Genomic DNA, 15,285 nt, shown 5'->3' on the forward strand with positions numbered 1-15,285 from the left:
AGTTGGTCAGTTGGTCTAGTGTTGATATCAAGAGTGGTGAAACTCGTCTAACTAGTTTGATTATTTTGTAAATCAAAAATGGTTAAACTCATTTTTAGTGAAACTCTTTAAAGGTTTTTAAGAGAAAAGTGAATGTAGTTCAATTTAAATGAATCACTATAAAATCAAATATGCTTTTATACCTTTATGTTTAAACAAGTTTTTTATTCAACACTTTCTTTAAACTTAAGTGTTTAAATATTATTAGATATCGCTTAATCCCTACAAGATAATATTTAACATTATTTGAAAAAAAAATTTAAAACACATATTTTTCTTGTGTTTTATGAAATATTACTTTCGAAATTATTATTCTCTTACAAGAAAATTTGAGATAGCCATAAATAAATATCAAATAAGGAAAAAAATATAAATGATATCCATTTTGATTTAAAATATTTCTAATTTTAACCTTTTGCAATCATACCTTATTTATTGATTTATTTTCGTGTCATTTTACTTTACTTAACTCTTTCTTATTCTTCTATAACTATTTAGATTTTTCCGTTATTATGGAGTTGGAGTACCTACAACCAAATTATGAAACCTACCTCTTTTGATTGATTTGATTATTCTGATATTTTTTAAATCATGATAAAAATATGTATTTGAATTTAATTTTTAATACACATGACTAATGATAAGTTAATTTATTTATTTATTCTTAAAATTGAAATTCCATCGTCCTTACTCGACATGTTCAATAATAAATTAGTTTATTAAACAATATATATTGAAAATATTTATTGTTTAAATGATATAAAATATATATTAAATAATTTTATTGTTTAAATTATAGAAATTTATGATTTTACACAATTTTTATAATTTGTAATGTATGTAACTATTTATATAATCTGTGATTATTTTAATCAATTTATTTTAAGTAGTAATTTTCCTTTTTCATATTTATGTATATTTTTTAAATGAACGTTGTTAATCAGTTATGAAAAAAATAATGTGACGTAAATGATTTCTCACATATGCATATACAAAGTCTGTGTGAAATAGGAAAAGAGTTATTTAAAACATAATTTTTTACTGGAGAATGTATAATTTATTTATAGCATTTATGAGAAGAATTACTGGCCTTGTGATGGATACATTTGAAAGTGTGAAATTGTGTATTGGGATCAAATAAGAAAACTAAGAATTCATCTTATTAAATATCAGTCAGGTTTAATATGAAGGAAACTAGTTATATAGTTTTTATTTCTAAATGATATAAAATATATTTATTGTTTAAATGATATAAAATATATATTAAATAATTTTATTGTTTAATTAAATATGATCTTTAGAAGGAAGTAATTTCCTTGGATAATGTTTTTGTGTAGCGGAAGGTGCGAGAAAATCAAGAAAATATCTTCAACAGCAGCACCGTCAATTTAGAGAGGCGCCAAAAATCTTAGAAGAGAGATATAGTTGGATTCCTCCGTGGCATGTAAAGTTTAGAAGTGTGTCCCACGCAATCGCCACGTGCACCTCCCATTCTCTTACCCTGACCCGTGCCCTCTTCAGCAATACGTTCTAAATTCTCAAACAATAATAATAGGAAGAGAAATACGCACTTCTCACTTCACATGCTCTGCTTCCGTAACCATAAACCAATCTTACCTTCAATTCAAGCTTCTTCGCCATAGCCACAACCTCAACCATGCTTGCACTGCAATTTGGCACGCGCCCTCACTACCCTCCTTCGCTGTTCCTGAGCAGCTCCAACGCTTGTTCATCCTCTCGCATCCTCTACAGCAACAGAAACAACCAGGTGTACCTTGTTCGCTCCAACGTTGGAACCCTCAACCTTAGAGTTTTCGCTGCGTCTGGCAACTCCTCATATAAGATGAACCTCAACGAGTACCTCGTCACTCTCGAGAAGCCCCTCGGCATTCGGTTCGCGCTAACCGCCGATGGCAAAATCATCGTCCACTCTCTCACCAAAGGGGTACCCTCTATTCATTCTTACCTCGCTCTGTCCCAATCACGTTAAGATCTGTTTTAAAAAAACCATTGTATTTTTTGGATTAAATAAGTTTTTGTTACCTCCAAAATTTGGACCGATATATCCTAAAATCATTTAACCTATATGTACATTTATTTATTTATTTTTCTGATGGTAGGGTAATGCAGAGAGGTCCAGGATAATTATGGTGGGTGATACTTTGAAGAAAGCTGGCGATTCGTCTCAGAACACTCTCGTTGAGATTAAAGACGTTGGAAATACACAGTATGCCTCCTGATTTTGCTCTAGCACATGTTTGGAAACCGTTAAATTCAGATAACTGTAATTATAATATTACAATAATGTGACTGTAAAACTAAAAGTGTAATGCATGCCGATAAAATTTCACGCAGTAATATCTTTTCATAATGTAGGAAAGTGTTAACTTCGATAAAACTTTCCCTTCCTTTCATTTTCTGTTTTGTTTTTATCCAACAAGAACAATTTCATTCGATTCCAGGTATTGGAGTAAAGGCACGGACACCTTGAGTGTTTTTCAGATTGCACACCATACTCCTCTTTTCTTTATCTGTACACAAATACCTTTCATTGCTTGAACAACAGTACACTGCCCCCACTTTTACATTGCTCGAATTCCTTAATTGTTGGAAAATATTACATTGTGTATGGTTTGGTGTACCTGTAAGAGACACATCATTGTAAATATTAAAGAAGCAATAGAGTTGTGTGCATTCTCAAAAAAACCTTAGCGATGCCAATGTGATTTATTCTACGAATAACTTAGGTTTGAAATTGTGGATGCAGTTACATAGTTTCCTTGCAATCTGTTGTGATCCTTGAAACTCTGGGAAATTGTAGACAAATGTAATTTGTGTGTAGTCGCGATGATTCCAAAATCCATGACACTGGCCAAAATCATGGTTGCGGAAAGTTTCTGAAAACCTTGATATAACCATTCAGGAGAATTCACTTGATAACCCAAGTGGTGGTTCGTGACGCCGAAGTGCTTACTGGTGGTCAATAGGATTGAGAAAAGACAGAAGATTGGCATTATGTCATGGATGCTTTAGTTTCCGTTTCAGCTTCTGCTTGATTATTTTTTTTTCTATTAATTTAAAAGAGAAAATTCTCAATTCTATCTCAACATGGTATTATTACTTCTGTACCCTTTTACTCTACTAGAAATCAGTTCAAAAATCGCTTAAAACGGAGTGAAGATACTTTTTCATGGACCATCACAATGTATTATGTTCATCAGTGTGTTGTTTTTATTTTTTTCAGTCTTTTGGTTTCCTCAGGAAGGTGCTAAACGAGCAAACAAGTTCTTTTAGTTTGGTTCTTGAGAGGCCCACATCTCCTTTTCCTATTCAAGTACTGCACAAGATGAATGATCTCGAGATAATCTTTAATAGAGGGCGAGTTCCTATTGTCACATGGAACAAGACCCTATTGGCATCAAATTTACAATCATCTTGTGAGAGCAGTGCAAATTCTGGATTTTTGATGTTCAACTCAAAGTTTCTCAAACCAAACGCAAACAAGTTATTGGGCAACCAAAATCAACGTACCATCACCCATGGTGAGAGAAACTTCTTTGCTGAACACACACCACAAATTGCTTGTGTTTTTACTGAAGAAGTGTGTGGAGATGGAGATTGGGGTCATGGAAGTTTCCCACTCGAGGAGTATATTCAGGCTCTAGATCGTTCCAAGGATGAGATGTATTATAACCACTCTCTTGGTATGCGTTATAGTAAGGTATAGCATTCGTTTCAATGTCTTTATTACAATTTTTTGTTTAATAGCACACTTTTTATAATACTTATAAGATATTGATTTGTTATAAATAATTAGATTACAGAGCAAATATATGTGGGATCCTGTATACAAACAGAAGATGATGGAGAGACGTTGTCAAAAGTTGAGGTATGGACATTGCCACCTTGATTTCATAAAAGCCTCCCTAATCCTTGTTTAATGCCTTATAGTCAATGTGCAAATGAATTGCTTAATTCAATCTTCAGTTCTGAAACTGGAATGTGTTTAATATGAAAACATTTCTGTAGCTGTCAAATATCAACCAATATTTGGCATTTAATTCACTGCAGTAGTTTGCTAACAAAAATAACTTCCGCCCTGAAGTATTTTTAGTCAAAGGTATGTTGTGGCATAAAAAGTTTTTGGATTCTGAATGTGCACAGTTCTTTCTGTTTTTAGTTAGTTACTATTAGCATCTCCTAAGCTAACAGCGAGTCCTATCTTTTTATGTTCTTAATTACCCTAAAAGTTGTTTCTTTCGTACTATAATAACTTCTATACGAAGTTTTCCTTTTATATCAAGCATTATATCCTCGTCATTATAGTAGGAATATTTCTGCTGCAGGGAATTACTGCTGTTCTGAACTTCCAAAGTGGAACTGAAGCCGAAAATTGGGGAATCAATGCAAAATCAATCAATGAATCTTGTCAAAGGAATAATATTCTCATGATCAACTATCCTATTCGGTAATATTGGGTCCAGAACATGCTAGTTTATTTAAATTTTGCAGAGTTTATGTAATAATGATAATTTGTCTTCTTTTAGGACATCTTCATCAAATAACTTAATTAAGTACTTTGTGAACACTTATGATGTAAGTGTATTTTTTTCTATATTAAAAAAACAAATTGCTATAAGTTAATTCTTTTTTTTTTTCATATAAGATTTAAGCTATTTCATGATTGGAATTAATGAAAATAGCATATGGACATATCATAAACTACTTTTGTAATCTCTGTTCCAAATGTCTAGACAAGTACTTATATCAACAAGATAAGTCCAAATAGGCTGTAGATAAGTTCTTTCAAATGTACTCAAAGTACTTTTTGAAAAAGAGGAATATAAAACATGAGACAAGGATTGAATTATGTTTTTTTTTTTGTTTTTGTTTTTAAAGAGATTTTTAATAGAATAATGGATTTTATTTAGAAAACCTTTAATGTACTATGCAAAGAAAGGTTAGTTTTACAATAAAAAATTATCATATTAGGGCTAAGGCGATACATTAGAAAGAACTCTGAAGAATCTGTTTTCTGTAAATTTTACAAATTAAACCCTACTTATATTAGAAAAAAAAGAAGATAAATTGATGTAAGGTAGATGTAATGAGTAGCATTAGGGGCCTGTTAGCAAAGTTAATTTTCATATTATTTCTAAAATATATAGTAGTCATTCGGTGCCAATTTGTTGATCAGCTTAAAATAAGAAGCTAGTGGATTTTTTGGGACCTAGGAGAAGCTAATGGATTTTTGGGGACCTAGGTTTATAAATGTCAGAAATCGTGATTGGCGTGATAGAGATTGGCATGGTGTATTTTAGGAAGTTTTATATTTGATGTGCTGTATTTTTTGTAATAATTATGTGCTGCCTTTTTTAGGTTCATTTATGTTTGATTGATTCCGTAATCACAGGGATCTATCCCTTAGAATTAGCAGTCCATATTTCCTAAAATATGCTGCAGACTTATGTATTTATATAGGGGTTAATAACCTCTTAATTAAATAAGAAAGAATTCTATTCCTTCTAAATTTGAGATGGTATCAGAGCTCCCGATCCTTGGGAGTCTCTGATCGTGCCGTTAAACCTAAACCGCAGCCTTCATTGCTGCACAACCTTTAACCTAAATTGCAACCTTCATTGTTGCACCACCTTTAGGCCTTGTTACAAGCCTTCATTGCAGCGCAACCCTCTCTACCTTGATTGCACCTAGGTATGGTTGAAGTTGTGAATCTGGAGATGGGGGACAGACCCCAGACTGCTGGAGAACTGCAGAATGTTCATTCCGCTTATCGGTTAAATGGGAAGAACTACCTCAAATGGTCTCAAATCATTAAGACCATCTTGAAAGGGAAAGGGAAGATCAGTCATCTGACGGGTGATAACTTTTCCTATACAAAGAATGCAAGTAATCAAAAGTACTCTTCAACAGATAACTACTTCCTATATATACAAGATTATCCCGTGCCCTTTCTAACTGTTAAGACAGTTAGTGTAACTAACTCTACTAACTCTTCCTCCTCTACTATGGCTTCTCCTAATTCCACTCTTATATTCTCACAACGGCCACGCGTCACCCTCTTGTGCCCGTCCCCTAAACTAACCGAATATGGTCGCGTATCGATCGTAGGCAGTTCTAACTTCTCCACCAACTTCCGGCTAATGTAATTGTGGCTTGCGCCACTATCTATGAGCACCACTACTTCCCTCTCTCCAATTCTTCCTCTCAACTTCAGGGTCTTGGGTGTTGTTAACCCTTCAACGGAGCAGGCGGGTAATTCCATGGGTTTCTCTTCTAGGCTTCCCACTTCTTCGCATTCAGCTTCCTCCTCATCCTCCGCTAATAGCAACACGCGCAAGCTCTTCTCAGTACACCTATGGCCTGGTGCGAACGGTCCCCCGCAACGAAAGCACCGACCTTCCTCCTTTCTTTTGAGAAATTCTGGATATGGTAGATTTCTCACCATCCGTCCTCTGTTTTCGTTCCCGGCTGGTGCACCTACTCTCGCATTTGCATGCGTCGTCGCCCCATCTCTTCTCACCGATCCTGTACTCTCCGCTCTCCCTGTTTGCTGAGTCGTGTTTTGACTGGGTTCCGATCGCAACACACTCTCCGTTGATCGTGTTCCCAGTAGGTTAAATTTGACCCCATTCCCGTATCCTCCCTGCGCTTGCATGATAGCCCCCTCGACTTCCCGAGCAATCCGCATCACCTCCATCAACTCCATGGGTTTTGAATTTGCACCTGGACCTTTACATCGTCACGCAATCCCGCCAGGAAGTAACCCAGTACCTGCTCATCAGGTATGCCCCTCGTTTGCCCCTCGTCTGCCCCATCAACACCTCAAAATCACGAACAAACTCCTCCACCAACACCTCAAAATCACGAACAAACTCCTCCACCGTACCCGTCTGGCGTAAAGTCGCCAACCTCTCGAACACCGTTCCCCTAAAAACTCCTCTAAAACGGTTGATCATGGCTGCCTTCAGTCCTTCCCATGATCGATTTCTCGCTTTTTCCTTCCAAAAGGTGAACCAATACGCCGCACTCCCCTCCATACTAACGTACGCAATTTCGACTTTCTCCTCGTCGCTGGACACCTTCTGTATACTAAAAAATCTCTCGGCTCGATTGAGCCAACTCAGTGGTTCCTCCCCATCAAAAGAGGGCAATTCCACCCTTCTCCTCCACGGTTTCTGTTCATCACTCCGAACGCCGGTTCCTCCGTCTCCGATCTCTCTCCCGACTCTTTGTCGGTTGTCATTCACGGAACTATCATCGGAACTCCCTTCCGCCTGATCGACTTGCTTCCCCAACATCTTCATGATTTGTTGTAAGTCCCGCCGTACTGCTACCGATTCCGCCTTCATCTCTTCCATCGTTATCTCAATCGCTTCCAATCTCGCCTCCGTTGCACTCTCCATTTCTCGGAATCCCCCCTCCCCCCAAACTTTGGATCCGGCAGGTCGGACCAAATTGTTAGGTTTCCAATCAAGAAACCTAAGGAATAATCTCACTAACACCCAACTGAACACTAAATAACCTCCACACGTATTATTCACATTAAGAAAAGTTAAGAAAAGCATATACAGGGAGCCTAACCTCCCCCCACAGGAATAACTTTTCCTGTACAAAGAATGCAAGTAATCAAAAGTACTCTTCAACATATAACTATTTCCTATATATACAAGATTATCCCGTGCCCTTTCTAACTGTTAAGACAGTTAGTGTAACTAACTCTACTAACTCTTCTTTCTCCTCTCATAGACTCTCAGTCTCCTATCAAATTTTGCCTCCATTCTCGTATTGACCATGCTGCACAACATACAACTTTCTGGTTATTAGTTATTAGAGAGAACCAGACTCTCCCTCTCAAGTTACAAAATAAAGTTGGAAACTGCTAAAACTGTCAATTATGACTTTATAGAAGATGTAACTAACTAGGGATAAATAACTACCTTACAGCTAGTTAACTGTCTGTCATACAATAAACTAAATTATACAGTTTTTCTTATGCTGTAAACCTTCCCTTTGTACCTATTAGTGCGAGCAATGTTTCACGAGATATTGATTTCTTGACTAAAGAAATCTATCGTAGAGACTTTTGGATAATTTTGTAGATTGAGCTTTAGCTCTTTGTGAAGGGAAACCTTTGGAGGAGAGAGTGCTCTCCTATTTTTTTTTTTTTTTTTTTTTTGTGTTCTTTTCTGTATATTAAAAAATATTACTCTTCTTCCTCTTTTCATTTATGGGTTTGTAACATATAGGCACTACACTTTTGATGGATTAATTTTAAGAAGGTAAAGTGGTAATTGGTGAAGATCAGAACATGAAAAGAAAAATACTGCAATATTTTCATGACATGGTGATGGGTGGACATTCAGGAGGCAACCTAACTTACAAAAGAATAAAAAGATATCGGAAAGGGTTGTAGAAAGAAGTTAAACAATGGGTACAAGAGTGTATAATGCTTGCTAGGTTACTTCAGCCACTTTCTATTCCTGATAGAGCTTGGAAATCATTTTCAATTTATTTTATTGTGGTTCTTCCTAAGTGTAATGGCATGACAAAGTATGCTCATGTCACACTAATAGCTCATCCTTTTTGGAGCAGCTAAAGTTGGACAGGTATTTTTCGATACTGTTGTTAAATTACATGGTTGGCCATATGAGATAATTGCTGAAAGACATACTCTTTTTATGAGTGCATTCTAGACTAAATTGATCAAGCAACAGAAGGTCTAATTCTTTCGGTCCACAGCCTTCCACCCTCAAACAGAGGGGCAAATTAAAGCTTTAAAATTTAAGATGTGTAGCTGGTGACTTACCAAAGAGGTGGATAGAGCATCTTTCTTCAGTAGAGCTATGGTACAATGCTAAAATCCACACGGCAACCAAAATGCCCCCATTTGAAGCTTTATAAGGCAATCCTCCATTAATGCCTAATGTTGCAATGCACAAAGTTCCATTAGTCAAAGCAGTGGCTTATACACTGAGAACAAAGCAGATTGCCAAACTTTTGCAAGAAAATTTATACACTGAAAAGGTTTTCTGATCTCATGTGGGCAGACAAGGAGTTTCAATACAGAGACTTAGTTTATTTTGAAGGTACAACCTTATAAGCAATACAGTTTGGAAAATACATCATTCCACAAGTTTGCTGCCAGATTTTGTGGCCATTTTAGCACATTGGAGAGAGCTAGCAAGAGGCTTAGAAACTTGAGCTACCTGTTGTCACAAGAATACATGGTGTTTTTCATGTGTCATTGCTGAAGAAACGTTATGGTAATCATTCCAAATCGCAAGAGCTTCTAGTAGTATACAATGAAGGTGGTGAGATGCAGCTGTAGCAATTGGCGGTTTTAGATAGAAAAATGAAGAAAAAGGGCATTGGAGCGGTTATTGAGATGCTCATTCAATGGCAGCATACCAACCCCAAAGATGCATTTTGGTAGGAACTACACACTATGCTACACCAATTTCCATATTTTCATTCTAGTGCCACAAGGCCTTGAGGACAAGTCCTTTTGGGTGGGAGGAACAACTGTAATAAGTAGTATTAGTGGTCTGTTAGCAAAGTTAGTTTTCGTATTATTTCTAAAAATAATAGTAGTGGTTAGTTGCCAATTTGTTGATCTAAAAATAATAGTAGTGGTTAGTTGCCAATTTGTTGATCAGCTTCTTACGAAGCTAGGGGCTTTCTGGGAATCAATGGTTCTAAATAAACACCCTTGTCTAATTTGAGGGATCAAAATTACAATTTTAAGAGTTGTTTTCATCTGTAGTTACCTTTACTATAGTAAAGTAAGATCAACATGTAGTAGTATTGATATTGGCTCACCCTACAGCGATAGGGACTATGTTTCCCTAATTAACATAAAACGTAATATATCTAACAAGCTTCATTCTCCATTTTTTTTCACTTCATTTGTCTCCTTTCCCCTTTGATTGTTACTTTATGCATTGAGTTACCAAAAGTTGAATATAACGAGTATTATTTGTCTTTTATTATAGTGATCCTAAAGTCAATTGAAGAAAATTAAGTTTCATCGGGAAAAGACATTCAAAGTACTGATGACTCTAGTTTGGCTTCCTATTAGACTATGATTTCTGGTTTTATTTGAGCCTTCTTTAATTCTGTTTGTAGGGAGGGAGATTCTTATGATATGAGGAAAAAACTCCCATTTTGTGTGGGGCTTCTACTACGTTTGCTAAGGAAGAATCTTCGTGTTTTTGTTACTTGCACTTCTGGATTTGATCGATCTCCTGCATGTGTGATTGCCTACCTACATTGGATGACGGATGTTTCCCTTCATGCAGCATATACTTGGGTAACTGGGATGCACAATTGCAGACCTGACAGGTTCACCTTGACACACTTCAAACACTTTTAGCATCATATATTTACTGTTCATTTGATTCTGTTAAAGAGGACACTAGATCATGGGATGCATTCATGTAAAAACGTTTATATTTTATATGCAATCTATAAACAAAGGGTAATTATGCAAAGTTTCTTTTTCTTTTGGGGCATGGGACATAATTATCTGAGTTCTGTTTGAGACTGAATAATTTAAATTAATTATTAGCTTTCAGCTGAGTTCCTTGGGAAGCTTATATGTAATCCAGTATTTTCTATGATTTGTATGTACTTTTCTAATATTAGTGAATTTCTTCTGGAGATATCTCAGAATATCTTTATGTTTTCATAACGGTCTATTTTAGATATTCATTTTTGGTTTCTTTCACTGGCCACTATTTGTGTGGACTGGAAACAGATAACAAGGCAGTTTTAAAATGGGATGGAACATGACATACGGCTCTTGGTTGCTTTTTGTTCTTTAGAAGAGAAAAAGACAAAACATAATTCTACAGAAGTGTTGGGAAGGGAAATATTGAGAGAGAGAGGAATGTGTATTATAGAAGGGAATTTAGAAATAAAAAAGGTTTATGCAGTTAATTGTTTTGGGGGAGAGATTTTCTCATAAAGTTTATAAATAGTTTCCTTTTGGAGGTGTTAGGGGTCTTTCTTTTAGTTTTGAAAGTCTTTGACTTTTGGTGACAGGGAATACCCTGTGGGAAACGAAGTTGTTCCTTTGTAAATATTGTTCTTTTACAGCTAATAGTGAATAAGTATAACTAATAGTGAAAAAGTACACTTGTGGGTTTATCTTTGGTACTTTTATATCTTGTTCTTTCATCACTATTTCTAGGTGCCTAACAATTTGGTCCGACCTGCTGGACCAAATCAAGGGATCATCATCTTGGAGAGTTGGATAAGCACTTCGGAGAAATGGGCCAGTGAACAAGAAAGAATGTAAGCAGAATTAAAAATGGATATGCCCATTGTTAAAGACAGTTTGTAAAAGTGAAAGAGATTCTTCGAGAAGTGAAGAAAGGCAAGAAAGGAGAGAAAAAGTTTGAAGAAGGAGAAAACTCGGTCAATGGAGATGATAGGAGGGAGGAAAGATTTCTACAGGGGAACAGATAGAATGAAGAGCGTGCTGAAACATTGAGACATTGGACAAAGAGGGTGGAACTACCCACTTTTGAAGGTAAAGATCCTCTGGGATGGATAGTTTGAGCAGATAAGTATTTTGAAGTGAGGAGTGTCAATCAAGAGGAAAAACTACAATTGGCTCTTATCAGTATGAAAGGCAATGCTCACCATTGGTATAAGTTTTGGCGTCAGAAGAACAAGAACCCATCTTTAGAGGCAAAGAACACAACAATGTTTATGAAAAATTAGCAGTTGTACACAAACATGAAAAGGTTGAAGACTACATACAAGAATTCAAATTATTAACCAAATGTTCAGAATCAGATTCACAGTCCTAAGGATTTGATAAGGGAGATCACTCATGATATCGAAAAAGCTATGCAAAAGTGATGTCCGATTGGAGACCTTCTGATGGCAATCTCCTAGCTAGGTTGGGCCAAAACTAGAAGGAAAGTCATGGTGATGGTTGAAGGTTGGGGTGGTTGTGGAAATATGGTGGAAAAGAGACTAAGGCTCTTGGTCATGGGTTGTTTTATGGTGATGGAGGTGGTATTTGTGATGCTATAAGAGAAGTTAGGCCAACTCTTGGAGGAAGGTGGTTAAAGGAGGCCACTTGGGTTGCTTTAGCCTAGAGTGACCTATTAGAGTAGTATGGCTCAAATTTGGTAGCATAACAATTTGGCAGCATTACATGAGGGGGAGACACCTCTATTTATAGGCTAAGGTGTCTCCAAATGGACAGAAACTTAGACCTAAAAGAGTCACTTTGGTTAGCTTGGAGAGCAAGGAGAAATCCTCTCCATTAGGAGAAGGACAAGTTGCAAAATTCCTCTCCAATAAGAGGGGATATGTGGCCACTACCTATGTAGAATCTTTCCCATTCCTAGAGTGACATGTAGCCACTAACTAGGAAGAAAAACTCTCTAAAGGGAGGGTAACACATGGCATGGACAGCCCACTAAGTTGATGACGAGATTCAACTTGCTCAACAATCAATGTTAGAAGATGTGTACAGGGGGAGACAACAGTCGAAGCGGAAGCACAAAAGTCACCTCAACAAGGGTTAGTTTAATAGCAAGAGGGCAGCTCCGAAGTGGTCATATTGTAAAACACTTCTGCCATTCAAGTTCAATTTTTAGAATTCAACCTTGAGGAAAATGTTGTTCAGGCAGCGGTGGGTATTGTATGAAGGGAAAAAGGGAAATATACTGAGAGAGGAATGTGTATTATAGAAGAGAATTTAGAAATAAAAGGGGGTTATGCGACTTTCTCATAAAGTCTATAAACAGTTTCCCTTTGGGAGGTGTTAGGGGTCTTTTTAGTGTTTTGAAAGTCTGATTTTGGTGACGGGCAATATCATGTGGGAAGTGAAGTTTTTCCTTTGTAAACATTTTTCTTTTACAGCTAACAGTGAATAGGTGCAATTGTGGGTTTATCTTTTGTTCTATTCTGTCTTGTTCTTTCATCACTAGTTCTAGGTGCCTAACAAAAAGTGGTACATTTTGGTTTCACCTTTTAGGAGAATGAAATCAGTTAAATTGTTCTGATCTATTCTGTTTGCTTGCCAAAGGCTTATGGGTTATTTGTGAAGATATTAAAGATTGTGAATTTTTAGTGATGGTATTAGTTTTTTAGCAAATTGAGTATGTTGTAGGAAATGCTAGGTAAACTGTTATGCTTTTTAGTTTGAAATAGAAATTTGGTTTGATATAATTTCTCACTTAGAAAAAACATTTCATCGAGATGTAATGCAGGCCGGCAATTGCATGGGCTACTTGGGATCTTATAGCCATGGTTGAAAATGCCAAACATGATGGACCTCCTACACATTCTGTCACATTTGTGTGGAATGGTCATGAGGTATGAAGTTATATTTCCATTGCTTTTTTGTAGCTTAATTTATCTTTTTGATTCTTGGGTTAGAATTTTTTTTTGTTATACTAGTAAAATTGATCATTGGTAGTTAATTTTAATCCTTTCTGTTCTATATTCCTGTATTTAAGTGGAATGTTCATCCCATGAGGGCATAAACTTGTAATATAGCTTTCAATGTGGCTCTCGGCTAATTTATCTGTTGATTCTTAAACAGGTTCGAGATATTAAATCATCACCATTGTTATTCAGAATTATCATAGTTTCAACGTTAAATTGTCCTTTTGGTTTTAATGTTTCAGGGTGAGGATGTAACTTTGGTTGGAGACTTTACCGGAAATTGGAAAGAACCACTAAAGGCAAAGTTCCAAGGTGGATCAAGACATGAAGTAGAAGTTAAACTTCCACAAGGAAAGTATGTGCTAATTTTTCTATTTTTTTCTTGAGCGGTGATACTTTCACAAACCTTTAACAACTCTTTATAATAATATTTTATTCAACAATTTAATTTTTATTTTAGTTTAAAATTTAATTTAATTTTTATTTTAGTTTAAAATTTAATTTAATTTTTTGTCATTTATCACAGTTAAATAAACGTATTTTTAAAACGTGGAGTCAAAATACTTTTTTCGTTTTTCTTTATGTAGATTAAGTATATCCTTTTTCTTTTCTTTCTCAACATGATGACCAAATTGCCTAAGACTCCTCGCGAGTAAATTGTTTTAGTCTAACCAATGCCATTTGTTTACTTTTTTTGTTGTATGATTTTTTTTATCACAAGCATAAAACTGTTCCCACTACCCCCTGCTTCTTCACCATTCACCCAAAACAATTCCAGACAATTTAACGATGTATCCTAGATTTTTGACGATTTAATGATTTTGTTGCACCTGAATGTTTCATGATTCGTTTCTATCAGGTATTACTACAAGTTCATTGTAAATGGGCAATGGAAGCATTCAACTGCTTCACCAGCAGAAAGGGATGACAGGGGAAACGTTAACAATATAATTGTGATTGGTGAAACTGCCAATGTTCGGCCTTCTATTCAGCACCAGCTGAAAGTATGTTTCCAATTAATATTTGTGTTTTGCATTTTGATTTATCTACACTATATGATATGATACGCTTCCTATAGTACAATTTTTCTTGTGCAATTATTTAGGCACTGGAAACTGCAGCTTAGCTGATCTAAAGATATTATTTTGGACTAAAAATTTGATTTCTGATTTTGCTTATTACTTCTAATACTTGATTGCGAGAGCAGTCTGCATTTCCTATATTTCTTGACGGTTGCTGCATTTGTGTGTTAAGTAAAAGCTTAGGTAGAATTCGTATGTCATGTAATTCTTACAACAAAAATTAATCTTTTAATCACTGCCTGATCTTTGATGTTCTAGGATGCTAACGTTGTCAAGGTGATTGAGAGGCCTTTGAATGAAAAGGAGCGGTTTATGCTGGCAAAAGCAGCTCGTTGTATTGCTTTCTCTATCAGTCCGATCACTTTGGCCCCCAAATAGTTTCACGCAAATACTATAATGTACAGAATTGCAGTTGTTGCACATGTTACTGAGGCCAAAACAAATTTGGTCACATCACACGCTGGGTATGTCTTGGCATATTTAGTGCACACTACCAAACTTGCCTATGTTTCTGCAGGCCTACCCTTTTTCTTCATTCTGTTATTCGTATTAAAAATCGTAGTCATAGTATAAATTCACATTTATGTTGTACTGGCTTTCAAATGTTGGCCCAAGTAATTTGCTTAAATGGATTACGGATGGGTGTCTTCATAAATAATTTCAGTTCATAGCATTTTATGTAATGTTCTTATAGTTGTGAAGTTGTTTCTAATGCTATTTTTAATTCCGTAAA

General features: G+C 35.8%; 1 protein-coding gene across 1 annotated transcript; it reads left to right on the forward strand.

Moving 5' to 3' along the window:
- The first annotated feature begins 1,581 nt into the window (after positions 1-1,581).
- LOC148190620 (phosphoglucan phosphatase LSF1, chloroplastic-like) lies at positions 1,582-15,285 on the forward strand. Its single transcript, XM_088102739.1, has 10 exons — positions 1,582-1,984; positions 2,160-2,266; positions 3,301-3,760; positions 3,857-3,928; positions 4,386-4,507; positions 10,186-10,401; positions 13,293-13,398; positions 13,713-13,825; positions 14,330-14,474; positions 14,811-15,285. Exons 1-10 carry the CDS (start codon positions 1,697-1,699, stop codon positions 14,928-14,930), a joined length of 1,749 nt encoding a protein of 582 aa, XP_087958865.1. The 5' UTR covers positions 1,582-1,696; the 3' UTR covers positions 14,931-15,285.

Source organism: Vigna umbellata, unplaced genomic scaffold (genome assembly GCF_029865625.1).
Source record: "Vigna umbellata cultivar VRB3 unplaced genomic scaffold, Vumbellata_1.0 scaffold_705, whole genome shotgun sequence".
NCBI classification, from domain to species: domain Eukaryota; kingdom Viridiplantae; phylum Streptophyta; class Magnoliopsida; order Fabales; family Fabaceae; genus Vigna; species Vigna umbellata.

What these genes read in the sequence shown, in the direction of transcription:
- LOC148190620 (XM_088102739.1), top strand. Translation starts at nt 1,697, where the DNA reads ATGCTTGCACTGCAATTTGGCACGCGCCCTCACTACCCTCCTTCGCTG. An exon ending in AAAGACGTTGGAAATACACA is followed by an intron (nt 2,267 to 3,300) that starts GTATGCCTCCTG and finishes TGGTTTCCTCAG; the next exon opens with GAAGGTGCTAAACGAGCAAA. An exon ending in CTATTCAGCACCAGCTGAAA is followed by an intron (nt 14,475 to 14,810) that starts GTATGTTTCCAA and finishes TTGATGTTCTAG; the next exon opens with GATGCTAACGTTGTCAAGGT.